The sequence below is a fragment of the Ictidomys tridecemlineatus genome, chromosome 10 (genome assembly GCF_052094955.1).
Source record: "Ictidomys tridecemlineatus isolate mIctTri1 chromosome 10, mIctTri1.hap1, whole genome shotgun sequence".
In the NCBI taxonomy this organism is placed as follows: domain Eukaryota; kingdom Metazoa; phylum Chordata; class Mammalia; order Rodentia; family Sciuridae; genus Ictidomys; species Ictidomys tridecemlineatus.
In genome coordinates, this window is record NC_135486.1 from 109180855 (window position 1) to 109207374 (window position 26520).

General features: G+C 39.8%; 1 protein-coding gene across 2 annotated transcripts in view; it reads left to right on the forward strand.

Annotated features, from left to right (window-relative positions):
* The first annotated feature begins 16770 nt into the window (after positions 1–16770).
* The window catches only part of Eif2ak1 (eukaryotic translation initiation factor 2 alpha kinase 1), a 41010-nt gene continuing 31260 nt past the window's right edge, over positions 16771–26520 (forward strand). The window contains exons 1-2 of one of the 2 annotated variants that reach the window (XM_005339716.5): positions 16772–17007; positions 26101–26259. In XM_005339716.5, the coding sequence (XP_005339773.1) occupies positions 16890–17007; positions 26101–26259 (277 nt within the window). In that variant the 5' untranslated portion in view covers positions 16772–16889. Of the gene's footprint in view, positions 17008–26100; positions 26260–26520 lie in introns of both variants that reach the window. The other variant, XM_078023707.1, reaches the window with a different exon arrangement.

Sequence of the window (26520 nt, forward strand, 5' to 3'; positions counted from 1 at the left end):
CTAGATAAGCGTGAGGACGGACACTCAGCCGGTAACTGCTTACTTCTGGCGAGGAGAGACACTGAGATTGAGTGTCAAGGTCAACAAGGACCTTAGGCTTTCTCAAGGACAGCCCGGGTTTAAGTGGGCGACGGAGTACCAAGCCTCGCAGCCCTCGACCACGCGCCCCACGTGCCACGCCCCTGGACTGCCCCATCAGAACCCGGGCGCCGGGGGTGCGCCGGGACTGGACCAGCCTATCCTTCCTACTTGGAAGGGGAGGGGCGTGGTCTCCATAGGCCCCACCCCCGAGGCGCGCGCGGGGCGAAGGAGGGACTTCCGCCCCGCATGGGCGACTTCCGGATCCTAGAAGAGGGCTCTGGGCGTCGCGTGTGGAGTCGTTGGGCTGGTGGGCCGGCAGTGCTGGGATGTGCGCGCGGTCGGCGCTGCTAGGGATCGGTTGGCGTGTCGGTTGGGGGGCGCGGGGGTGCGGAGCTCAGGGGGGATGTGGCTAAGCCACCCGCCATCGACTTTCCAGCCGAGGGCTGGCCCGGGGCCTGGATTTAGGTAGCGGAGCAGCTTTTGCGCCGAGGGAAGGGTGTCGGAGAGTGTGTGCCAGCTCACCTCTTTTAGCCGTTGAACTGAAAATCCACAACCGACAGAAGATTCTCTCACCTTACGGCGGGAGTGTAAGGGATACCAGAGGAATGTACTTGGATCTGAAAGACGACCACCTGCGCCCGTCAGCTAGAACCAAGTCTCCTAGGGGCCAAGAATTAAGGATCAGAGCTAACCAAAGAGAATAACGGTATTAGGTAACAGTTACTGAGAGCCTGCTTTTATTTACTGTCCCTCCATTCCTGTAAGTTAGGTGACATCAGCATCTCCTTTACGAACGGAAGGCCGAGTCCCAGGATAAATATACTTAAAAATCCGTCGATAGTGACAGGATTCCCTGCGTGAACATTAAACTGTCTATGAGTTACAGATATTATTTTTCGAACCGTTTACAATACTGGAGACACTTAATACCCATGCTGCTGGGGGAATGGCTAAATTTACAGTGGAATATCTGGTTTTGGAAAACGATGTTATACGAATATAGAAAATCCGCCCCTCAAGACATTTTGGAGTGGAGACAAATTCAGGGTGCAGAAAAATAGGTAGTGAGTAATTCTTTTACACGAAAACCCCCTTGAAACACTACTTAGGCCAGGCGCGGTGGCACACACCTGTGATCCCAGCGGTTAGGGAGGCTGAGGCAGGAGGGTCGCGAGTTCAAAGCCAGCCTCAGCAACAGCGAGGCGCCCAGTAACTCAGTGAGACCCTGTCTCTAAATAAAAATTTAAAATAGGGCTTGGGATATAACTCAGTGAGACCCTGTCTCTAAATAAAAATTTAAAATAGGGCTTGGGATGTGCCTCAGGGGTGGATTGCCCCTGAATTCAATTCCCAGTACCTAAAAATAAAAATAAATCACTTTTATTGTAGTAGGTGCTTATTTGAGGTATAGAAAACGGATGTATGAAAATTAACAAAAAGGATTGCGATAGTATACATTAAGCTGACAACAGTGAGAGGGGAGAAGGAAGTCAGGGATTTATGGGTGTTAAAGAGAATTTAGGAGGGGAGAAAGTGGTCAGAAAAATGTACACATATACTTAATAAAAATTAATTTTAAAACGACCAAAAATGACATTATCATTTGAGCATTTGCTGTTAAAAATGGCCCTTAGGCCCGGCGCTGTGCCGTACACCTGTAATCCCAGTGTCTTGGGAGGTTGAGGCAAGAGGACCGCGAGTTCAAAGCCAGCCTCAGCAATGACTGAGGCGTTAAGCATCTCAGACCCAGACTCAGTAAAATACAAAATAGGGCTGGGGATGTAGCTCAGTGTTTCAGTGGCCCGAGTTTAATCCCTGGTATCCCCCACCCCCACAAAAAAGGCGTTTGAATTATTCCAGAAATAAAATCTACCATTATTTTAAGGGGTTGATGTTTGAGGATTATGAGAACATGAAGTAAAACAGTTTCAGGGACTCCCAAAAGAGAACTTTAAAAGTAATTTTAAACAATACAATATTCCTAGAAGCTTTAAAAAAAAAAAGTTCTAAGGCTACATTACATAGCTTATATTCTATGGAAACAGGCAGTAAGTAAAATCAAATCTTTTTCAAACAAGACATTACCTTTTCGATTGAAATACTTTATAAAATGTCATGAAATACTTTATAAAATGTCAGTAACTACTTAAGAACTTTTTCATTTTTAATAAAATTATTAAAGTTTTGCCAAAATCTTGTCAGTTTTGTGGTTCTCTATATAAAAATAGTTTAAAGTGAATAAAAAGTCATATATTTAAAAAACATTGTATTGAAATTGAAGCTTCAAAACAAAGGGTATATCTAGGGTTGAAATGAGAAATCTCATTGGCTGTAACCACTGGAAATTACCATTTAAAATATGTCAGTTGACTTAAGAATATCAGGGGGCAGCTTTGGTTTGAGGATCCCCTAGTTATTCACCTTTGGGAAAGTAAAGAAAGCAGAGATGTGCTCACCTGAAAGGTACCTTAGGATCTGAGACTAACTGTCACGGTGTTGGCAATTTCCTACCAAGTGAAGGTTCTAATCCTGATGACATCACAACTGTTGCTTGGTAGCAAGCCAAACAATTTTTTTCTACTGGGCTTTGGCTTAAGCCACTCTTCATCCCAATAAGATACTTGAAAAACAGTTTAACCTTATTAATTGCTGCTGTGTAACAAATTGTCCTAAAACAATCATTTTCCCCAAATTTCTGAAGGCCAGGCCTCAGGAGTATGACTTCATAGTTCTGGTTCAGTCTTTCTTGTGGATGTAGTCAAGATAAAATTGTCCAGGGCTACTAGTCAATTTTAAGTCTCTACTGAAGATGATCTATTGCAAATTCACTTTTTTGGGCTATTGGCAGACCTCAGCCTCCAACCCCCACCCCATGGGAGGTCTCATCATAAAACTGCTCCCCTCCCCCTAGAGACAAGAAAGGGAGAGGGGAAAAAATGGAAGCCACTGTGTCTTTTGAACTAATTTTGGAACTTATACACTGTCCATCCTCTGCTAATGATCACACAGACAAACCTTAGTATAGTATGAAGGGGTACTTGAGGTGAAGAACAAAGTGGAGATCACTGGGGCCATTTTAGAGGCTAGCTACCACCATTTCTCAAATGCTCATCAGTAAATTATTAAATACCTAGCTACAGGGTGTCCAGAGTTGTCACAATAAAAGAATTAAAGGCACTGTACAAACAAGATAGGGTCCCAGTGCTATCTATACATGCACAATTTCCTTAACATCAAAATCACTCGGGCTGGGGTTGTGGCTCAGTGGTAGATCACTTGCCTAGCATGTGTGAGGCACTGAGTTCGATTTTCAGCACCACATATAAATAAATAAAAGTCCACCAACAACTAATAAAAATATTTTTAAAAATCACTCAGGAAAGACCAGAAAATGTATTGAACTATAATTGTATATCTAAACACATTATTAGTTACCTTATGTACTTGATATGTTTGATCCATTCAATGGAGATAGTATCTCTTAACTCCCTATTATATAGATAAGAAATTTCTACATTGTCCCATCTCATTAATTCCAAACATGTATGATTATAACATTAATTTATACTATTAAAGTATATAGGCCAGTGTGGTAATGCATACCTGTAATCTCAGTGACTTGGTGGCTAAGGCAGGAGGATTGCAAGTACAAAGCCAGCTTCAGCAATTTAGGGATGCCCTGAGCAACTTAGTGAGACGCTGTCTCAAAAACAAACAACAGAACAAAATAAAAAAATACAAACCCAAGGGTCTGGGGTTGTACCTTAGTGACAGAGAGTTTGCCTAGCACATGTGAGGCACAGATTTTGATCCTCAGCACCACATTTAAAAAAAATATATTGTGTTTATCTACAACTAAAAATATTTAAATTTTTTTCAAATTTTATTTTGTATTTGTAAATGGATAGCATGCCTTTATTTTGTTTACTTTTATGTGGTGCTAAGGATTGAACCTAGCACCTCACACATGCTAGACCTAAGTACTGTACCTTTGAGCTATGATCCTAGCCCCTTAAAAATATTTTCTAAAAAATCATTAAAACAGCTGGAGATGTGACTTGGTGGTGAAGCACTCTTGGGTTCAATCCCTGGTACCAAAAAAAAAAAAAAAAGTGTGTAACACTTTATGTTGGGTATCCATAATTAAGTACTCATGCAATTAAGATGGAAAGGTAGCTAGTGGGGATTTCCTTTAATGTCACTGACCTCTCCCCTAAATTGAGAGAGCTGACCTTGAAGCTCCTGTGGATGTTGATGGGAAGTCTACATAACAGGGGGCTTGGTGAGGGGGGAATTAGGGGAAAAAGTGGGTCAACCATACACACCCACATATATATACCCAGAGAAACAGACATATTGTTTTAGTGAGTTTGTCTTTTTTTCACCATGAAGGAAAAGCTGTACATATAATATAGGTGGAAAAGGGATATGAGGGCCATCTATGCCCACCCGTAGCCAACAATTAGTCACCTATATTTCTGTCCTACTTTGGAGTGATTCTGTCCCTGATCCAGTGGCTGTGACGCTAAGAGTAATTTCTGGATGGATATGGTGGTACAGGTCTGAAATCCCCACTACTCAGGAGCTAAAGCAGGAGAATCTCAAGTTTAAGGTCAGCCTGGGCAACTTAGCAAGACCCTGCCTCAAAATAAAAAATAAAAAGGACTGAGATGTAGCTTTGGTGATACTTGGGTTCAATTCCCAGTACCACTGGCAGGGGTGGGGAGAGAACAATTCTCATATCTGCTCTGACTCTCTTATGTATAAGTCATGAGTCAACTTTTCTGGTGACTAGTGTGTCCCAAGGAGAGATTGGTAAGAAAGGCAGGGACCGATTTTAAAAGGCCATGGGAATGGCAATTCTTCTTTTTTATTTATATACACACATACATGCACACACATATACCACACTTTCTTTATCCATTCATCTGTTGATAGGTACCTAGGTTTGCTACATAGTTTGTTGAGAATTGTGCTGCTATAAATATTGATGGGGTACATCCTTCTAGTATACTGACTTTAGATATTTTTTGATTAATACCAAAATATGAGATATCTGAGTCATATGGTGGTACCATTCCTAGTTTTGTGAGAAATCTTCTTACTGGTTTCCAGAGTGGTTGCACTAATTTTGTAGTTCCAACAAGGCATGAATGTATCTTTTCCTCCACTTCCCCTCCAACATTGATTGTTATGTGTATTCTTGATAATTGGCATTCTGACTGGACTGAGATGAAATTTCAGTGTAGTTTTGATTTGTATTTCCCTGATTGGTAGAGATGTTGAACATTTTTTTTTTTTTGGCCATTTGCATGTCTTCTTTTGAGAAATGTCTCTTTAGTTCTTTTGTTCATTTATTGGGTTTTTTTTGGTGTTATAGTTTTCTGAGTTCTTTATGTATTTTGAATATGAATCCCCTATCTGAGGAGTAAGTGGCAAAGATCTCCCATTCTGTAGGCTCTCTCTTCATTCTTTTACATTCCATTTATTGATTCTTGATTTTTTGAGCTTTAGGAGCCTTGTTAAGAAAGTCAATGCTTAGGACAATATGTTCGAGAGTTGAGTCTACATTTTCTTCTAGCAGTTGCAGGGGTTGCAAGATTTCTGGTGTAATTCCTAGGTCTTTGATCCACTTTGAGTTGACCTCTGTGCAGGGTGAGAGATAGGGATCAAGTTTCATTCTGCACAATAGGTATCCAGTTTCCTAGTTTCCTTTGTTAAAAAGGCTCTTTTCTCCAATGTATGTTTTTAGCACCTTTGTCAAGTATCCGATGACTGTAACTATGTGGATTTGTCTCTGTGCCTTCTATTCAATTCCATTAATCTTCATGTCTATTATGGTGTGAATATCATGCTTTTTTTGTTGTTGTTGTTGTTACTATAGCTCTGCAGTATAATTTGAGAACCAATATTGTGATGCCTCCAGCATTGCTTTTCTTGCCAAGATTGCTTTGCTATTCTTCCCCACTCCCCTCTTTTTGTGGTGCTTGGGATTGAACCTAGGGCCTTGTGCATGCAAGGCTACCAACTGAGTTATATCCCCAGCCCATTTTGGTCTCTTATTCTTCCAAATAAGTTTTGGTTTTTCTCATTTTAGTTTTCTAGGTCTGGTGAAGAATGTCAATGATATTTTTAAGGGGATTGCATTGAACCTGTACAATGCTTTTGGTAGTATGGCCATATAATATTAATTTTGCCTGTTTAAGAACATGAGAAGTCTTTCCACCTAATGAGGTCTTCATCAATTTCTTTCTTCAGTTTTCTAAAGTTTTCATTGTAGAGCCTTTTACCCTCTTGGTTAAATTTATTCCCAAGTATTATTTTATTTTATTTTTTTGAGGTTATTGTGAATGGAATAGTTTTTCTAATTTCCTTTTTAGCAGATTTGTTACTGGAGTATAGAAAGTGATTTATTTATGTTGATCCTGTATCCTTCTACTTTGTTAAATTTGTTTGTCAAATCCTTTGGTGAAATTTTTTGTCCTTTTTCTTTTTGTACCAGGGGTTGAACTTAGGGGCACTTTACTAGTATACCACATCCCCAGCCTTTATTACTTATAGACAGGATCTTGCTAACTTGCTGAAACTGGTTTTGAACTTGTGATCCTCCTGCCTCAGCCTTCTGAGCCACTGAGATTACAGGTGTATGCCACCCAGCCTGGCTTTTGGTGGTATTTTTTGGATCTTTTACATAAAGGATCATGTCATTAGCAAATAATTTTGATTTATTTCCCTATTTGTATCCCTTTAATTTCCTTCTCTTGCCTTACTATACAGCTACAGTTTCAAGGACTACGTTGAATAGGAGTGGTGAGGGTGAACATCCTTTTCTTGTTCCTGATTTTAGAGAGAATGCTTTCAGTTTTTCTCTGTGTAGTATGATATTGGCCTTGGGTTTGTCATATATAGCCTTTACAATGTTGAGGTAGGGTGCTGGACTTTGTCAAATGCTTTTTTCTGCATCTATTGAGATACTCATGTGGTTCTTGTTCTTAACTCTATTTATGTGGTGAATTACATTTATTGATTTGTGTATGTTGAACTGATCTTGCCTCCTTGGGATGAAGCCCACTTGATCATGGTACACTATCTTCTTTTTTTTTTTTTAATATTTTTATTTTTTTTTTTAGTTCTCGGCGGACACAACATCCTTGTTGGTATGTAGTACTGAGGATCGAACCCGGGCCGCACGCATGCCAGGCGAGCGCGCTGTCGCTTGAGCCACATCCCCAGCCCCAATACACTATCTTCTTAAAGTATTTTTGCATGTGGTTGCCAATATTTTAAGAATATTTGTATTGTCAGGCATGATGATACATGCCTATAATCCCAGTGGTGGGAGGCTCAGGCAGGAGGATTGCAAGTTCAAAGCCAGCCTCAGCAACAGTGAGGTGCTAAGCAACTTAGTGAGACCCTGTCTCTAAATAAAAAATACAAAAGGGCTTCAGGATGTGACTCAGTGGTTAAGTGCCCCTGAGTTCAATCCCTGGTACCCTCCCCCCCAAAAGAATATTTGTATCTTGGGTCATCAGGGATACAGAGCAGAAGTTTTATTTCCTTGATGTGTCTGTCTGGTTTTGGTATCAAGGTGATAGTGGCTTCAAAGAATTCATTAGGCAATGTTCAAAATGGGTGGACTTTGAGTGAGACAGATTACCTCCATATGTGAGGTAATGTGACTGGGCCTCATCCAATCAGTGGAAAGCCTGAATAGAACAAAAAGACTGACTTGTGTCAAGCAAGAAGGAATTCTGCCAGCAGACAGTCTTAAGCTAGAACACTGGCTGGTGCTTAGAACCTCCTGCCATCCTCCATGATCCTGTGAGTCAAATCCTTAAAATAAATCTCTCTATATACACATTGTATTGGATCTTTTTCTTTGGAGAACCCTGACTAATATGCTTGCTTTCTTGAAAAGGAAAAAATAACAAAATACTTCAAACATATTTTTTTGAAAGTACAAAGAATAATATAAAGAAACACCAAGGTTTCTGTACCCCAAATTTAACAACCACTGATGTTGAACTATATTTGCTTGAAAATTGTTTCCTTGGTTCATTTTCTGTTGTTAATAACACAATACCACAGACTAGTAAGTTATAAAGAAGTTTATTTTGGCTCACAGTTTGGTCTGAAGTTGAGAGGCTGAGTCTGATGATGACCTTCTTGTTGGCAAAGTCTCAAGGCCACTAGGGCATCCCATGACACAAGACAGGGAGCTTGTGTGAGACCCAGCCAAATTGGCTTTTATAGTGGACTCATTCTCACAATAAAACCACTTACCCAGTAATCCACTAATCCATTCATTGCATAAATGGCTTAATCCATTCATGAGGGCAGAGATCTAATCAGCTCTTAAAGTTCCCAAATAGTCCCAGCTCTTTATATCTCATAATGTGGATTAAATTTCCACATGAGTTTTATAGGGGACAAACCATATTCAAACCACAGCAATTGCTCTTCTTAAAGAAATAATGATTACAGATACAGCTGGATTCCAAATGTAAACCTTCCAGATTCTACTTGTCTTTCTCCCTCTTTAGAAGTAATCACTCTTAAAGCCAATATCTCAGCACTTTCCAACATGTGTGATTCCCCTGGCTTGGATCCCAGCATCACACACAAAGTGAAATAAAGTAAGACAGCATTTCCATCTACATGTTAACATTTTTTACTACAAATGGCTGTGTCCTTAAATAATGTGCACTTTTAGCATGCGTAAAATGTTTTATATACATGGCATCATACTATACTTTCTGAGATTGAATTTGAAGCCAAACTGCTTGGATTTCAATTCTGCCTGCCAAGAATCTTTTTTTGAGTTGATGAAAGTGTTTAAATTTAGATAGTGACAGTTTCACAATTCTCTGAATATGCTAAAATCTACTGAATTCTACATTTAAAAGAGTTAATTTTAAGCCAGGTATGGTGGTGCACACTTGTAATCCCAGCAACTCAGGAGGCTGAGGCAGGAGAATTGCCAAGTTCAAGAACAGCCTGAGCAGTTTAAAAAGACCTTGTTTCAAAAATTATAAAGGATTGGAGATGTAGCTCAGTGGTAAAGTGTCCCAGGGTTTTATCCCCAGTACTGCCAGGAAAAAAAGAGAATTTTATGTTATATAAATTTTACCTTTAAAAAGCTATTATAGGGATCTGGGGTTATAGCTCAGTGGTAGGACACTTGCTCTGCATGCCTGAGGGACTGAATTCGAATCTTAGTACCACATAAAAATAAATAAATAAGGTTATTGTGTCCATCTACAACTATTTATTTTGGCTCACACTTTTTTAAAAAAAAAAAAGCTATTATGGGGGCTGGGGATGTGGCTCAAGCGGTAGCGCGCTCACCTGGCATGCCTGCGGCCCGGGTTCGATCCTCAGCACCACATACCAACAAAGATGTTGTGTCCGCCGAGAACTAAAAAATAAATATTAAAAAAAATCTCTCTCTCTCTCTCTCTCTCTCTCTCTCTCTCTCTCTCTCTCTCTCTCTCTCTCTCCTCTCTCACTCTCTCTTTAAAAAAAAAAAGCTATATGGGGTCTGTGGTTGTAGCTTAGTGATAGAGCGCTTGCCTCACATGTGAGGTATTAGGTTAAATCCTCAGCACCACACAAAAATAAAGATATTCAAAATAAAGATGTTGCTATGCCTAGTTAAGAATGTCTGAGCCAAAATAAAACTCAATAAAAAAGTTATTATAGGGACTGGAGATGTGGCTCAGTGGTAGAGTGTTTGCTTAGCATGAATGAGACCCTGGGTTCAATCCCCAGCAGCAGCACCACCACAACAAAAAAGGTATTATGAAAAGTATAAATAACAATGAAAGGTGTATTGAGAAAAAATTCTGACTGCACTGTCTACAGATTGTGTGACCTTGGGCAATGTATTTAATAAATTTTCTTTACCTGTGTATTACTATTATTGTCTTCTGGGGCTGGGAGTATAGCCCAGTTGGTAAAAGTGTTACCTTTCATGCACAAGGCCCTGGGCACACACCACACAGACACACACACACACAGACACAGACACACAAATAATAATAATAATAATAATAATAATACCTATTATTGCTTTCTGTAATTTAGTGTTTTTACTATTTTTTTTTTTTTGTACTGGGGATCTAACCCAGGGGCACTTCACCACTGCACAGCCCCTGTTATTTTTAAATTTTGAGAGAGGGCTTTGCTAAATTGCTGAGGCTGTACATAAACTTGAGGCTGAGATTACAGGTGTGCACTATCATGCCTGGCTTCTCTGTGTTGATTCAATGCCCCTGATGATATATGGTGGCTCTAATTGTTCCGTAATATTTGTTCACATACTTTTATTTGTCCATTTCTCTGTTGAATTAGGGCATTTCCAAATTTGTTTTTACAAGTAAGGTTGCGGGCTGGGGATGTGGCTCAAGCGGTAGCGCGCTTGCCTGGCATGTGTGCGGCCCGGGGTTCGATCCTCAGCACCACATACAAACAAAGATGTGCCAAAAACTAAAAAAATAAATATTAAAATTCTCTCTCTCTCTCTCTCTCTCTCTCTCTCTCTGTCTCTCTTAAAAAAAAAAACAAATAATGTTGCAACAAACATATATACATATCCTTGGGCACATATATAGGGGCATCCAAAGGGAACCCACAGGGGGATTCTGGATCTTGGATATGTACATGATAAAAGAAAAAAATTATTCATGTCATTTGTTCAAGATGGTAAGGACAATTTTATTGAAAGGCATTTGTAGGAGAGGAGGTCAGATTTGACTCTGAAGACAACAAGGGAAGATGGGAATGTGTAACTGAATGTGCCAGTGAATGAAAAATTACTAAGGGGAAACTCAAGGTTAGGGGGGAAATTCTGGCCAAACTGACCTAATAGGATTCTGTGTGAAGGCAGGCGAGTGTGATCAGACATCACCTTGGGAATGGTAGAAGAGGAGGAAAATCTGATTAAATATATCAAGGATGATCAGATATGAAGGATAAGGGATTATGTCTATAGTGACTCATAAGGATTCTTATTTTCTTTCTTCAGACAGGGTCTTGCTGTTTTTCCTAGGCTGGCTTCAAATTCCTGGGCTCAAGAGATCCTCCTGCCTCAGATTCCCAAGTAGCTGGGACTATAGTGGTGTGCCACTGCATCCTATTCAGGATTCTTGCTAAAATTGGACAATGTAGAGATGAACATGGAACCACCCCAAATCAGGGCCTAAGTGAGGAGAGAGTTCATCCCCAGTAGAGGTAGGTCAGGGAGGAGACCTTTGTCAACTGTTTGACTTTATTCAATTCCCACCTAGGTCCCGCAAGGGCGGTGGGAATGGAGTTCCTCTTGTTGGAATGGGCTGGCTGTGGAGTAAAAGCTGACTCCCCGCATTCAATATCACTAAATTTCTCTTTAGTTGAGTATGGTGGTACACACCTGTAATCCCAGGGACTCAGAAGGATCTCAAATTCAAGACCATCCTCAGCAATTTGAGAGGCCCTAAGCAACTTAGCAAGACTCTGCCTCAACATAAAAAGTAAAAATGTCTGGGGATGTGGCTAAGTGGTTAAGTACCCTTGAGTTTAATCCCTGATACCAAAATAAAGGAATAAATAGCTCTTTAGCAACGTATAATCTTCTTTTTCCACATGCTTACTAACACTTGGTATTAGAAACTTTAATTTTGCAAATGTAGTATTTCATTTTTTATTTTGCATTTACTTGTAACTAGTGAAATTTATGCATCTTTTGCTATGTTTACTGGCTATTTGGGGTTCCTCTTCAGTTACCTTTATGTTTAATATTGCAGATTTCTATGCTATATTATGTTTCTTTTTCCTTCTTTTTCTTTCTTTCTTTCTTTCTTTTTTTTTTTTTTTTTTTTGATGCTGGGGAGAGAAACCCAAAGCTTCATGCATGCCAGGTTAACACTCTTACTACTGAGCCTCATTCCTCAGCTTCTTATATTTCTTTCTTTCTTTTTTTTTTTTAACAAATTAATTTGTAGACAGCCAAATATTTCTGGATATAGTATAAAGATTGGCTGCCAGTTTTTAGGCTTGGAAAAATGGATGGATTATATGCAATTTACTTGGATGAAGAAGGATAATGAAAAACAATTTTTAGAAGGAAAATAAAGAATCTTTTTATAGCGGAGCATGGTGGTACACACCTGTAATCCCAGCAACTCTGGAAGCTTAGGCAGGAGAACTGAAGCTCAAAGCCAGCCTCGGCAACTTAGTGAGACCCTGTCTCAAAATAAAAAATGAAAAGAACCAGGATGTGGCTCAGTGGTTAAATGCCCCTGAGTTCAATCCCCGTTTAAAAAAAAAAAAAAAAAAAACTTTTTAAGAATTTGAGATACTCTTGAGGCATCCAAGAGGATACATCTGTGATGCAGACATACATTTGAGGGTTGTTAGCTTATAGGTGGTATTCTTAGTAAAGCCCCTGGTTATCTCTTGGACAGAGATAACAAGAGTCCTACAGAATTACACATTTGTTAAAGGAGATTTTAGTAAGGGATCCCGAATGAAGGCGGAGTAAAAAAGAGGAAAACCAGAAGAATATGATGTCATGGAAGGCAAGAGAAGAACGTGCTTCCTTTTCAAGTTTTCTAATGACCACATAAAGTTTCACAGCATAGATATATGGCAATTACTCTTCTATTTGCAATTTGGCTTTATTTCATTGCTCTTCTCCCCTACCTCCCACATTGGTACTGTGGATTGAATCCAGAGGCACTTTACCACTGAGTTACATCCCCAGTCCTTTCCATTTTTTTATTTTGAGTCGAGGTCTCACTAAGTTGCTGAGTGTCTCACCAAATTGTCAAAGCTGGCCTTGAACTTGTGATCTTTCTGCCTCAGTCTCTGCAGTTGCTGGGTGTGCCCTACCAGGCCTGGCAGATGAATTTACAGATTTATTTTTATATGATACTCTGATTTTTTATTTTATTTCTTATTGTGGATGGAAACCAGGGGCACTTTATCACTGAGTTACACCCCTAGTCTTTTTCTATTTTTTATTTTGAGATAGGATTTGGATAAACTTGTGATCTTCCTGCCTCAATCTCCCAAATCCTTGAGATTAGAGTCTGTGCCATTGTGCCCAACTTGATTATTTACTTTGGATATGCTCCTATATATAGGTGAAAGGGAAAATAATAATATTCCATTATTACTATTATTATTATTATTAGTAGTAGTAGTAGTAGTAGTAATAGTGGTAATAATACTGGGGAGCCCAGAGGTGCCTTACCACTGAGCTATATTCCCCAGCCTTTTAAATTTTATTTTAAGACAGGGTCTCACTAAGTTGCTTAGAGCCTTGCTAAAATTGCTGAGGCTGGCCTGGAACTGGTAATCCTCCTGCCTCAGTCTCCTTAGCCTCTGGGATTATAGGCCTGCAACACCATGCCATGCAAGGAAATCTATTTAAAACTTTTCAAGTCCCAGCATGGTGATGCATGCCTGTAATTCCAGGGAATTGCAAGGCTGAGAGAGAAAGATCTCAAGTTCAAGGTTAGCCTGGGCAACTTAGCAAGACCCTGTCTCAAAAAAGAGCTGGGGATGTGTGGCTCAGTGGTAGAATGCTCCTGGGTTCAATCCCCAGTGCCCCCAAATAAATGAATGAATAAACAAACAAACAACAAATAACAGTTTTTAGTATAAATTATAGGGTGTCTTCTAGTTTACTCCATTTATATATAGCCACCTGAAAGAGTTGCTTTTTCCCCCTAACATCAATATTACTAGGCATTTCCAGTGATGGCAGAAAAGCAGTGAGAACCAGATATTGCACATAAACAGTTTTGTGTTTTTTTTTCAGAATTTAAAATAAGAGGGACACAAACAATATTTTTGTTGTTGTGCTACAATGCTGGGGATGGAACACAGAACTTTACACAGAGCTACCACTGAGCTACACACCAGGCTCCTTACTGATATTTTTAATGCATATAGAGTGTGTTCCTAAGTTAGTTAGCCAAACATATTATCTTTAGTATTATAACCAGTGTTATGATTAAGTTTTTCATTCTTATTTTGCAGTGCTGGGGACCAAACCCAGGGCCTTGTACATGCTTAAGGCAAGTGCTCTACCACTGAGTTATATTCTCAGCCCCTATAAATTTATTTATTTATTTATGATACAAGTTATTGAACCCAGGGGTGCTCTATCACTGAATTATATTCCCTTCATTTGTAGATTGAGACAGGGACTTGTTGGCCCTGAATTTCAATCCTCCTACCTCAGCTCCCTAGAGGATCTCAAATCCCTACCCCCACTGAGGATTAAAACCTGGGCCTTGCACATGCTAGGCAAGCACTCAACCACTGAGTTACATCACTAGTCCCCAAAACTTTTGCATCTTTGCACTGAGTTTTGAACATTGGGCGCTACATTCCCAGTCCTTTTTACTTTTTATTGCTTAATTACTGAACTCTATATCCCAATCCTTTTTATTTTTTTCAATATTTATTTTTTAGTTATAGGTGGAAAAATATCTTTATTTTACTTTATTTTTTATGTGGCGCTGAGGATCAAACCCAGTGCCTCACGCATGCTAGGTGAGCGCTCTACCTCTGAGCCACAAACCCAGTGTCCCCCAATACTTTTTATTTTTTTTTATTTTGAGACAGTCTTGCTAAATTGCTGAGGCTGGCTTCGAACTTGGTATCCTCTTGCCTCAGCTCCCTGAGTTGCTGGGATTACAGGTGTGTGCTAGTGCACCTGGCCCAATAACACACTCTCTCCAATAACTCTCTCTCTCTCTCTCTCTCTCTCTCTCTCTCTCTCTCTCTCTCTCTCTCTTTTAAAGTAGTTTTATTGCAAAGGCAACAGAGATACAGAGACTTTTCTGAAAAAAAGGGGCCCCAGAGTTGGAAATCACCCAGTAACTTTTTTTGTGGGAGTAAACAAGTGATTGAACTTGACCATTGAGCCACATCGCCAACCCATTTTGTATTTTTATTTACAGACAGGGTCTCACTGAGTTGCTTAGTGCCTCCTTTTTCCTGGGGCTGGCTTTGAACTTTCGAACTTCCTACCTCAGCCTTCTGAGTTGCTGGGATTACAAAAATTTTTTTGGTACTGAGAATCAAACCCAGGGCACTTTACCACTGAGCCACATCCCCAGGCTTTTATCATCATCATCATCATCATCATCATCATCATCATCATCATTTTCAATACAGGGTCTCCCAAAGTTCTCTGGGGCCTTGTTAAATTGCTGAGGCTGATTTTGCATTGTGACCCTCCTGCCTCAGCCTCTAGAGTGGCTGTGATTACAGATGTGCACCACCATGCCCAGCTCGCTCTCTCTCTCTCTTTTTTTCTTCATTCTTAACCTTTTACTTAGAACAAATTCCTAAAAGTGTACCTGGTTTTTTGTTTTTTTTCTTTTTGATACAAGGGATTGAACCCAGTGGCACTCTACCACTGAGCCGCATTCCCTTGCTAAATTGCTGAGGGTCTTGCTAACTTGCTGAGTTTGGCATCTTCCTGTCTCAGTCTTTCTTGCTCGGACTACAAACATTCGGAACTGTCTCCGGGTTGAAAGTGTAACTGTTGAGTCAAAGATATTTTTTTCTTAAAGTGATTAATTAAAATGTTTTGGTACCAGAGATTGAACCCAGGGGAGCTTTACCATGCAGCCACATACTTAGTCCTTTTTATTTGAGACAGGGTCTCCCTAAATTGCTGAGCCTGGCCTCAAATTTGAGATCCCCCTGCCTCAGCCTTCTGAGTCCTTGGGATTACAGGGGTATTTGCTTTCTTAAACTGTGGCTACATATAGTTAAAGCACTCTCCAAAAAGGCTGTATTCTCCCAGAACATTAGCAAGGCATGGGAAGTTTTAGAGAACTGTATCCTTAACTGTCTTGATCAGCCTAAACACATCCAGTATGACTCTATATGGAATGTATTGTTCAAATAAAAAAATTCAACATTACCAGTTTTCTACATCGCATTGAGTTCAAGGTCTCAAGTTGTAAAGACTATCACAACTGTATTTATCTAATCCAAGGAGTAATCCAAGATCTCCTTATGGATTCTTTTCAAAAGCATTGTGTTAGAGACTGAGTCACCAGGGTCAGCTGCAGATGGGGGATGATGGATTTTGAACCTGAAGGTTTCAAAACAGTAGATCCAGGGTGGCCTGGAGGTCACATGGGAAGAAGTATTCAGGTTTGAAAACATTTCAGTTGTAAATGCAGTCCCCAAACCAGCGTTATTTCTGTAAGGTTAAATTCACTCTGGGATCAAGTTGGCACTTCCTATTTTATTGTGGCCTAACGGTTTACAAAAATAAATCCAGGGGGCTGGGGTTGTGGCTCAATGGTAGAGTGCTCGCCTAGCACGCATAAGGCACTGGGTTTGATCCTCAGCACCTCATAAATATAAGGATATTGTGTCCACCCCCCAAAAATTCAGCATTGTACCCACAAAAATTAAATATTTCTAATTAGTCTTTCAGACAAATAATTTTTACACTGACGCCTGACTCTTGGGGTGAGATGGGTTAAAACTCGTCTGCACAGACTCAAGTCTTCCGGTAGGGAAGACTGGCAGCAGCACACCCACACACCCAGTGCAACCATGCACCCAGAACCAGCGAGGCCCTAGGATAGCCTATTGGGAGCACTCGCCAGGACATGGGAGGGGGCGGAGTCTGCACTGAGTCCGCCCCTCCGGCGGTGCCAGGGAGGCAGGGGCGGGACTTCCGCCCAGCGAGGCGCTACTTCCGGGTCGGCGTTGATCGCTGCTCGTGGCGAGCTTAAGTGGCTTTGGGCAAGCCTGCGGGCGGGGCTGAGGCCCGCGCGCGGCTGGAGATGCTGGGGGGCGGCTCTGGTGCTCGGGAGGACAAAGCCGAGGGCGCCCGGGCGGGAGCTATAGCCTCGCCGCCCGCTATCGACTTTCCGGCCGAGGGCTCGGATCCCAAGTATGATGGTGAGTGAACCCGCTGCCGCGCGCCGTCTGGCTGACCCCTGACCATCCGCGGTTCAGTGCAGTTCGGCGTCGGCAGTGGTCGTTTCAGTACCTGGGTTAGTTCAGCTGCCTCCGGGCTGCACCCGGGGTGGCGTGCGGGCAGTCAGGGTAAGGTAAATATTTATTGAAGAAGCTTCTCCGATCTGCTTGTTTGTTTACATTTCTGCTCCTTGGTTTCCTTTTTGCGGACTGAGGCCGTTGGATGGCTCAGGACTTTCAGGTGGCCACTTTCCAGCTCTTTCGCTGTGTGGTTTGGTCAGTCGTTGAGAATGATCTTTGTTCTGCAGGCTCTATATGCAGAACAGTTTGGGCTAGGAGACGCAATTTGTAGCTTGTAGTTTTGTATCACTAACAGAATGATGATTTCTCACAGTGAGGCAGTGGAGATGCCTGTTTTCTTGAGGCTTTTGGTTATTAGATGGTCGTTACTTAAGTCAACTAGCATAAAGTGAGAGGTCCTAAAACAAGGACTCTACTATTTTACTGAAAATGCAGGGTTGTTAATTGCACTGGCAGGGTTGTTAGTTGCTGCCAGTTTTTTTGAACAATTTTAAAAATTAAATGTGGTATCAAGAATGAAAACATTGGAGCTGGGGCTGAAAGCTTCAGTGATACAGCTGGTGTTTAAGCATAAATGAGACCCTGAGTTCAATCCCCAGCACCAAAACGGACAAGGACTCAAAGAAGTTTTAACTATACAGTATTCCTAATAAAATGACTACAGAGAATACACATTCAGTTGAAGCATGGAATAAATATTACTTTGTTGCAGTGGATTTAAAAGTGCAAATTGAGTTGAAAAGGTTTTGGAAAAGTCCTTGGATTTTCATTCCTAATACTGCCTGTAATGCTTTACCACAATGGAAAAAAAAAAAAAGCAGACTGTGGTGGTAATTTAGGTAGAGTTTTACAGAGGAAATTTGTAAGATAACAGTTTTTTAATAGATACATAGATTTTTTTCCCCCCTCACATTAGGTGGTATATTAACAGCAGCTCAATACTGTGGAACATGTTATGTCATAGGGTAAGCCCCAGCTGTAAACATGCAAGTTTCTTTCTGTGATAAGCGTTTCTGCAAACCAAAGATTACTTTTGAAGGGAGTGATCTTAGATAAACTTTAAAAATTTTTCTTCTCTCTTGTGCTCTTTAAAACCAACATCTGCCTTTGATAAAATTACTGTAGGTTTTCTATTTGTGAGCATAGGGAATACCAGGAGCTAGGCACAGTGGCACACATCTGTAATCCCAATTACTCAAGATGCTCTGGCAGAAGGATCACAAATTTGGTTTTTTTTTTTTTTTTTTTAAAGAGAGAGGGAGAGTGAGAGAGAGAGAGAGAGAGAGAGAATTTTAATATTTTATTTTTTAGTTATCGGCGGACACAACATCTTTGTTGGTATGTGGTGCTGAGGATAGAACCCGGGCCGCACGCATGCCAGGCGAGCGCACTACCACTGAGCCACATCTCCAGCCCAAGGATCACAAGTTTGAGGCCAGCTTGGGTAGCTTAGCAAGATCTTTTTTTTTTTTTTTTTTTTTTAAAGAGAGAGTGAGAGAGGAGAGAGAGAGAGAGAGAGAGAGAGAATTTTTTTTTTTTTAATATTTATTTTCTAGTTCTCGGCGGACACAACATCTTTGTTGGTATGTGGTGCTGGGGATCGAACCCGGGCCGCACGCATGCCAGGCGAGCGCGCTACCGCTTGAGCCACATCCCCAGCCCTTAGCAAGATCTTGTTTGTCTCAAGAGGCCTAGACTGTCTAGATGCAGTTTGTTTTTTTTTTTTTTTTTTTTTTTTTTTTAAAAATTTTTTTTTTTTTTAAAGACAGAGTGAGAGAGGAGAGAGGGAGAGAGAGAGAGAGAGAGAGAGAGAATTTTTAATGTTTTATTGTTTAGTTCTCGGCGGACACAACATCTTTGTTGGTATGTGGTGCTAAGGATCGAACCCGGGCCGCACGCATGTCAGGCGAGCGCGCTACCGCTTGAGCCACATCCCCAGCCCCTGCAGTTTGTTTTTTATATGAAAAGTGAGGCCTGTGAAGAATGTAATTTCATTTTCAGTAGATGTAAAACAGAATGACTTCCCAAATGCTCTAGTAGGATTTGAAGAGGTCACTTCCAGTTAATGATTGAGTCAGAAAATTCAAAATCTAGGTATAACTTTAGCAGTTAATTGTAGGAACTCTTTTAAAACCAACATCTGCCTTTGTTTTTTTTTTTTTTTTAATATTTTTTTTTTTTTTTAATTTTCGGGAGACACAACATCTTTGTTTGTATGTGGTGCTGAGGATCGAACCCGGGCCGCACGCATGCCAGGCGAGCGCGCTACCGCGCTACCGCTTGAGCCACATCCCCAGCCCCCCAACATCTGCCTTTGATAAAATTACTGTAGGTTTTCTTTTTGTGAGCATAAGGAATACCAGGAGCAAGGCACAGTGGCACACATCTGTAATCCCAGTTACTCAAGATGCTCAAGCAGAAGGATCACAAGTTTGAGGTCAGCTTGGGTAACTTAGCAAGACCTTGTCCCAAAAATAAAATGAAAAGAGTTGGGGATATATCTTAGTGGTAGAGCACTTGCCTGGCATGCAGGAGGACCTGGGTTCAATAAAGAGGGCCAGCAGTAAGCCCATGGTTTCATTCATTCTCTTCATCTGACAGTTTTTAAAAAATATTATTTCAGGGAGGCTGGGATTGTAGCTCAATGGTGGAGTGCTTGCCTAGCATGTGTGAGTCACTGTGTTCAATTCTCAGCACTGCATAAAAATAAATAAATAAAATAAAGATATTGTTTCCATCTACAACTGAAAAAAGAAAAAGTTATTACAGGTTTATCTTCTGGGCTTGTCTTCCTCTTCTGGGGAGATTAAATTAGATGATCCCTTTCCTGTTTGTATACTCCCATCCTGCTTGGCAGAAGTTTAGATCTCGAATTCATCTAGTGTCTATCTTTTTATTTTTAAAATTTTATTAATTTTATTTTTTTGTTGTAGTTGGACACAACACCTTTATTTCACTTGTTTATTTTTGTATGTGGTGCTGAGGATCAAACCCAGGGTTCTCCCATGTGTGAGGCGAGCACTCCACCGCTGAGCCACAACCCCAGCCCTAGTATCTGTGTCTTATTTCTTACCATTTTATGAGAACTTTACCTCTTTGCTATTTTCCTTTTTCTCTTCTACTCATGACCAGTACTGTGAAATGGGAATCTTTCAGCTTCAGCCTTTCTTTTCTATTTTACTCATTTGAATATCTTTCCTCTGGTCTTTTAAATGTTGTCCATTTTCTTGAATTATTAAAAGCTCATTTGAAAAATGACCAACTTTTCTCCTTTATTTCTTTATATTAAAAAGTAGAATTTCTGGGCTGGGGATATAGCTCATTGTCAGACTGCTTGCCTGGCATACTCATATCTCTGGGTTTGATCCCCAGATGTTAAAAAGGTAGATAAGTAAATAAGATAGAATTTTCTCATTGTATAAAATGGGAAAAACTAAGAGTATAAAGAAGGAGACAGCCCTCCTATCCACAATCTTACCACTTTAATGGTTAAGTGTACCAGCCCAGCGTGGTGGTGCTATCCTGTAATCCCAGTGGCTCTGGAGGCTGAGGCAGGAGGATCATGAGTCCTAAGCTAGACTCAGCAAAAGTGAGTGCTAAGCAACTCCGTGAGACCCTGTCTCTAGATAAAATACAAAATAGGGCTGGAGATGTGGCTCAATGTTGAGGTGCCCCTGAGTTCAATCCCCTTAAGCGTACATATTTTTAAAAATTTTACCAGGCATGGTGGCACAGCACTGTAATTTCAGGTACTCAGGAGGCAGAGGCAGGAGGCTCAAAAGTTTGAAGCCAGTTTTGGCAACTCTGTGAGATCCTCTCTCAAAATAAAAAATTAAAAAGGCCTGGGAATGTAGCTCAAGGGTAAAGTGCCCCTGGATTCAATCCCCAGTATGGGGGTCAGGGAGAAGTTTTTACATTAACAGAATGTTTAGAATATAGAAAGGCATGAAGATTTAAAAACCATAATCTCATCATCCAGAGGCTATGGTTTACATTTTGGTGTAGCTAAAGACAGTTTTTTATTAATGATTTCACATTTTAAAATGTTTGTCCAAGAAAGGTAACAGGAATGGATTGATGATTTCCATCTAATTTTGTTGAAATATATTCACAAAGATTTAAAAGTATAAAGGAAAAAAAGGGGTTGGGGAGGGTAATTGCCTATACTCACATTCCAGAGGAATACTCACTGTGAACAATTTGATGTTTTGGGCTGGGAGTATAGCTTAGTGGTAGAACTTTTGCTTGGCATGGGAGAAGCCCAGGTTTTGATCTCTAGCTCTGGAAAAAAAAAAAAGAGAAATAAAGAAAACAAACAAATAACTAAATAAATAAATAAATAAAAGGAAGAAAGAGAAACAATTTGATATATTTATTTGCAGGTATTTATTGAGAGCTGTATGCCAGTCACTGTCCTTCATACTATATTATATATTTGGAACATTCAGACTATAAAACAACATTATAATATAATTTAATTTCTTTTACAAAATCTGTAGCTATATCATTAAAAACAAGGGGACAGAAATTTAGTCTGTTTTGTTCTTTCCAGCTTTCAAAATTTTTGTGTATTTATTTAACTATAAAGTAAATGCATTTTAGATTTTTGATCAAGGAGGCATGGTGGTGTGTGCCTTGCAGTCTCTACCACTTGGGAGACTGAGACAGGGGGATTGCATCTTTGAGGTCAACCCTACTAATATGGTAAGACCTTGTCTTAAAATAAAAGATAAAAAGGGTTGGAGGTGTAGCTCAGTGGTAGAGACCCTGTGTGAGACCCTGGGTTCAATCACCAATACTGTTAATGAAACAAAACTAGATGGTATGCCATTTGTAGTATCATTTATTTTTGCTCTTTTACAAATAAGACTGTGTAACATTCATACTATTGTTAATTTAGTTTTGTGCTCTATTGTTGAAAAAGATTTGTCTTTTTTATCGTTAGAAATAATGTATAAAAAATGATAGAAATAATACTGTTGGATGCTTATATACATACATACTCTATGTACCTGTATACATACATAAATCTTTGTCATTATTATTCTTTTAAAAATTATTATTATTATTAATATTATTATTATTTTGTGGTGCTGAGGATTGAACCCAGGGCCTTGTGCATGTGAGGCAAGCAGTCTACCAACAGAGCTATATCCCCAGCCCTTAAAATTTATTTTTTATTGATGTGTTATAGTCATACATAGTGGTGGGATTTGTTGTCATATATTTGTACTGTCTGATTATTTCTTCAGAATAAATCCATGAATAAATCCATAGAAGTAGGATTGTTGGATCAAAGAAGTAACGTGGTTAGTTTTTTCCCCTTTTTTCTTTTTACTTTTTTGTATGTTTTTTTTTATATTTATTTTTTAGTTTTCGGGGGACACAGCATCTTTGTATGTGGTGCTGAGGATCGAACCTGGGCCACACGCATGCCAGGCGAGAGCGCTACCGCTTGAGCCACATCCCCAGCCCTGTATGTTTTATTTTTATTGGTTGTTCAAAACATTACAAAGCTCATCTTTCATACATTTGATTCAAGTGGGTTATGAACTCCCATTTTTACCCCAAATACAAATTGCAGAATCACATCAGTTACACATCCACATTTTTACATAATGCCATATTAGTGACAGTTGTATTCTGCTACCTTTCCTATCCCCTACTATTTCCCCTCCCCTCCCCTCCCATCTTCTCTCTCTACCCCATCTACTGTTGTTAAATTCTCTCCCTTGTTTTTTTCCCCCCCCTTTCCCCTCACAACCTCTTATATGTAATTTTGTGTAACAATGAGGGTCTCCTTCCATTTCCATATAATTTCCCTTCTCTCTCCCTTTCCCTCCCACCTCTTGTCTCTGTTTAATGTTAATCTTTTCCTCATGCTCTTCCTCCCTGCTCTGTTCTTAGTTGCTCTCCTTATATCTAAGAAGACATTTGGCATTTGTTTTTTAAGGATTGGCTAGCTTCACTTAGCAAAATCTGCTCTAATGCCATCCATTTCCCTGCATATTCCCTGATTTTGTCATTTTTAGTGCTGCATAATACTCCATTGTGTATAAATGCCACTTTTTTTTATCCATTCATCTATTGAAGGGCATCTAGGTTGGTTCCACAGTCTAGCTATTGTGAATTGTGCTCCTATGATCATTGATGTGGCAGTATCCCTATAGTACGCTCTTTTAAGGTCCTCAGGGAATAGTCCGAGAAGGGCGATTGCTGGGTCAAATGGTGGTTCCATTCCCAGCTTTCCCAGGAATCTCCATACTGCTTTCCAAATTGGCCGCACCAATTTGCAGTCCCACCAGCAATGTACAAGTGTAGCCTTTTCCCCACATCCTCGCCAGCACTTATTGTTGTTTGACTTCATAATGGCTGCCAATCTACTTTTTTGTATGTTTAAGATTTTTGATACAGTGATGATAGGGAAGGTTATGTTGGCATATACTCCCACATATAAAACTGTCTCATATTACCTTCATTAGTATTAATTGCTTTTTCTTAGTATTAATTGTTTTATAGCTTGCTTCTCTGACTTGATAATAAACTTTATGATTATCTTTCTATACACTACCATTTCTAACTGCTGCATAGTAGTGTTGTTTGTATATATTTAACTTTTAAAAATTTTTCAGTATTCTAAACAGTATCTTACTGAATGTCTTGTATGCATATTTGTTGTGCTTTGATAGATCAAAGGTTTGCACTTTTCAAGTTCTACAGTTGTATTGTCAAATGTTGTAAACACTTTCGTATCTCTTGTGTTTGAACATACCTGCTTTTCTTTCCTCCTCTTTTTTTGCCCTGGAGATTGAATGTAGGGCCTTGCTCATGCTATGCAGGCACTCCACCACTGAGCTAACTCTTCCCTATCCCTTTTTATTTTATTTTGAAACAGTGTCTTGGTAAGTTGCCCAGGCTTGGCCTCAAACTTGTGATTTTTTTTTGCCTCAGGCCCCACAGTGGCTAGGATTACAGGCATTTGCCACTACACCCAGCCATGCTTGCTTTTTCTGTGCCCTTGGCAATACCAAGTATTTCAGGCTTTAAATAGTTACCAATGTGATGAACAGACTCTAGTGTCTTAGATATTTTAATATGTATGTCATTAATTATCAGTTACATTAAACCTGTTAGAATTTTAATTGTGCTTTTTATTAGCTTGTGAGACGTCTATGTAAGTTTTATTTCCTTTTCTTGTCATGCATAATACAGACATAAGTACTGTGTCTGAATTTGTGATTTGTATTTTAAGATGTCTTTATATGGGTTGGGGATGTGGCTGAGTGGTAGTGTGTCTGCTTGGCATTCATGAAGGCTTGGGTTTCATCCCTGACACTGAAAATAAATAAATAAAGATATACAACAGTGTTTCTTGCTTTTTTTTTTTTTTAAAGATGTCTTCACATAAGGAAGTTTTTGCGTGGCCACATTTTTCATTTTTTTTCTTTCCCATACTCAAACAACTAAGTATTTATTTAAAATGAATAGCACATCTGCTACAAGAAGGTCATGCAGGTGTGTCCCCCCCCTACCTACAGATCAGAGAAGAAATTGATAAATAAAGACTGGATTTGAAAATGTCTGCTCTTCCAGGACATTTAGTGGTTGATACAGGAGAGTGGAACAGAATATTTGAAATGGGCCAATTTTATTTATTTATTTAATTTTTTTTTGGTTCCAGGGATTGAACCCGGGGCGCTTAACCTCTGAGCCACATCCCCAGCCCTGTTTTATATTTTATGTAGAGACAGGGTCTCTCTGATTTGCTTAGGGCCTTGCTAAGTTGCTGGGGCTGGCTTTGAACTCGCAATACTTCTGCTTCAGCCCCCAAAGTCACTGGGATTACAGGTGTGTGCCAGTTTTTGAAGGTATAGAAGATACATAGTCACCTGCCTGCAGGATATTTCCAATTGAATGCATCCACAACTGTTGAGAATTGATGTGTCTCATCTTTCCTCTGACAGCTCCTCTTACAAGTTTTCACACTCATTAATACCTCTTTCTCCCCATTCCTAGTGTTTTAAATCCTGCTCTCAATGGTTCTGTAACTTACCTCCTTTACTCAGTTTATCCACATCTTCCCTTGTTTACTTCCTGCCTCCTTCCAGACCACCATCATGGTGTCTTCAAGTATTTTTCCTTTATTATGTTTTTTACCTGTTCAACAATTTATTAAATAAACCATTAGTGAGAACGTATGACCTTCTACTGAAGTGCCAGCTCATCTGTCTGTTTGATCTTGCATAGTGGTGAGAGGGTGAACTTGGGAGTCAGGCTAACCTGCCTGATTTGCTAGTCCTTAATCTCTTAGATCAGTGTCCTCATCTGTAAAAAATGTCTGTAAAAAAGGTGATGATAACACTTTATATTGTTTTTTAAGAATTAGAAGAAGCTGGGTGCAGTGGCGCACAACTTGGAAGGCTAAGGCAGGAAGTTTGCGAGTTCAAAGCCAGCCTCAGCAATTTAGCAAGGCCCTAAGCGAATCAGTGGGACCTTGTCTCTGCATAAAATATAAAAAAGGACTGAGGATATGGCTCAGTGGTTAAGTGCCCCTGGGTTCAATTTCCAGTACCAAAAAAAGAAGAGATTACGCACGCACAACACCTGTACATATGCAATCATGTGTTCACAGTAGTTTCCATCCTTCTTTCCTTCTCTCCTTTGTCAGCCTTCTTTCTTTATGCCTGCTCCCCAGAGGATGGAGGCCATCCTATTCTATACTTGCTTGCTTATTTGCTTTAAAATCATTTTGTTTTTTTCCTTCCATTGTACATATCATTGCTACCAAAACTATTTCCCATCTGCCTCATGACATCTTCCTACTGGTCCTCCTTCTTATACAAAGCCTGCTTTTCTTAACCCAACTTAGCACGACTACTCTTTTGTTTTTTATTTCTCTTCAGTTAAATAATTTGTATTTCATTAATTGGAGTATGCTGTTTTTTTTCATTTTGAGACATGTTTACCAATAGTTTTTTCCTTTAAAATTTTTAGAATCTGATGTGCCAGCAGAACTCCAGGTGTTAAAAGAACCCCTACAACAGCCAACTTTCCCTTTTGCAGTTGCAAACCAGCTACTGCTTGTTTCTTTGCTGGAACACTTGAGTCATGTGCATGAACCAAACGTACCTCGATCAAAACAGGTGTTTAAATGTAAGTAAAAATAACTTGATCTTGCTAAGTAAAGCTTATGAAAACACTATATTGTTTAATGTGGGTCCAAGAAACAGCTGGTGTATAAAATTGGGTCAATATTAAGTGTGAATAATTTACATCTCTTAAATTCATATTTTCTTTGGGTAACTACTGGGGCCCCGAAATTGCATGTAATTGCATAAATAAAAGACTTTTTTTTTTTTTTTTGAGTACTGGGGCTTGAACCCAGGGGTGCTTTAAAACTGAGCTACCTCCTCA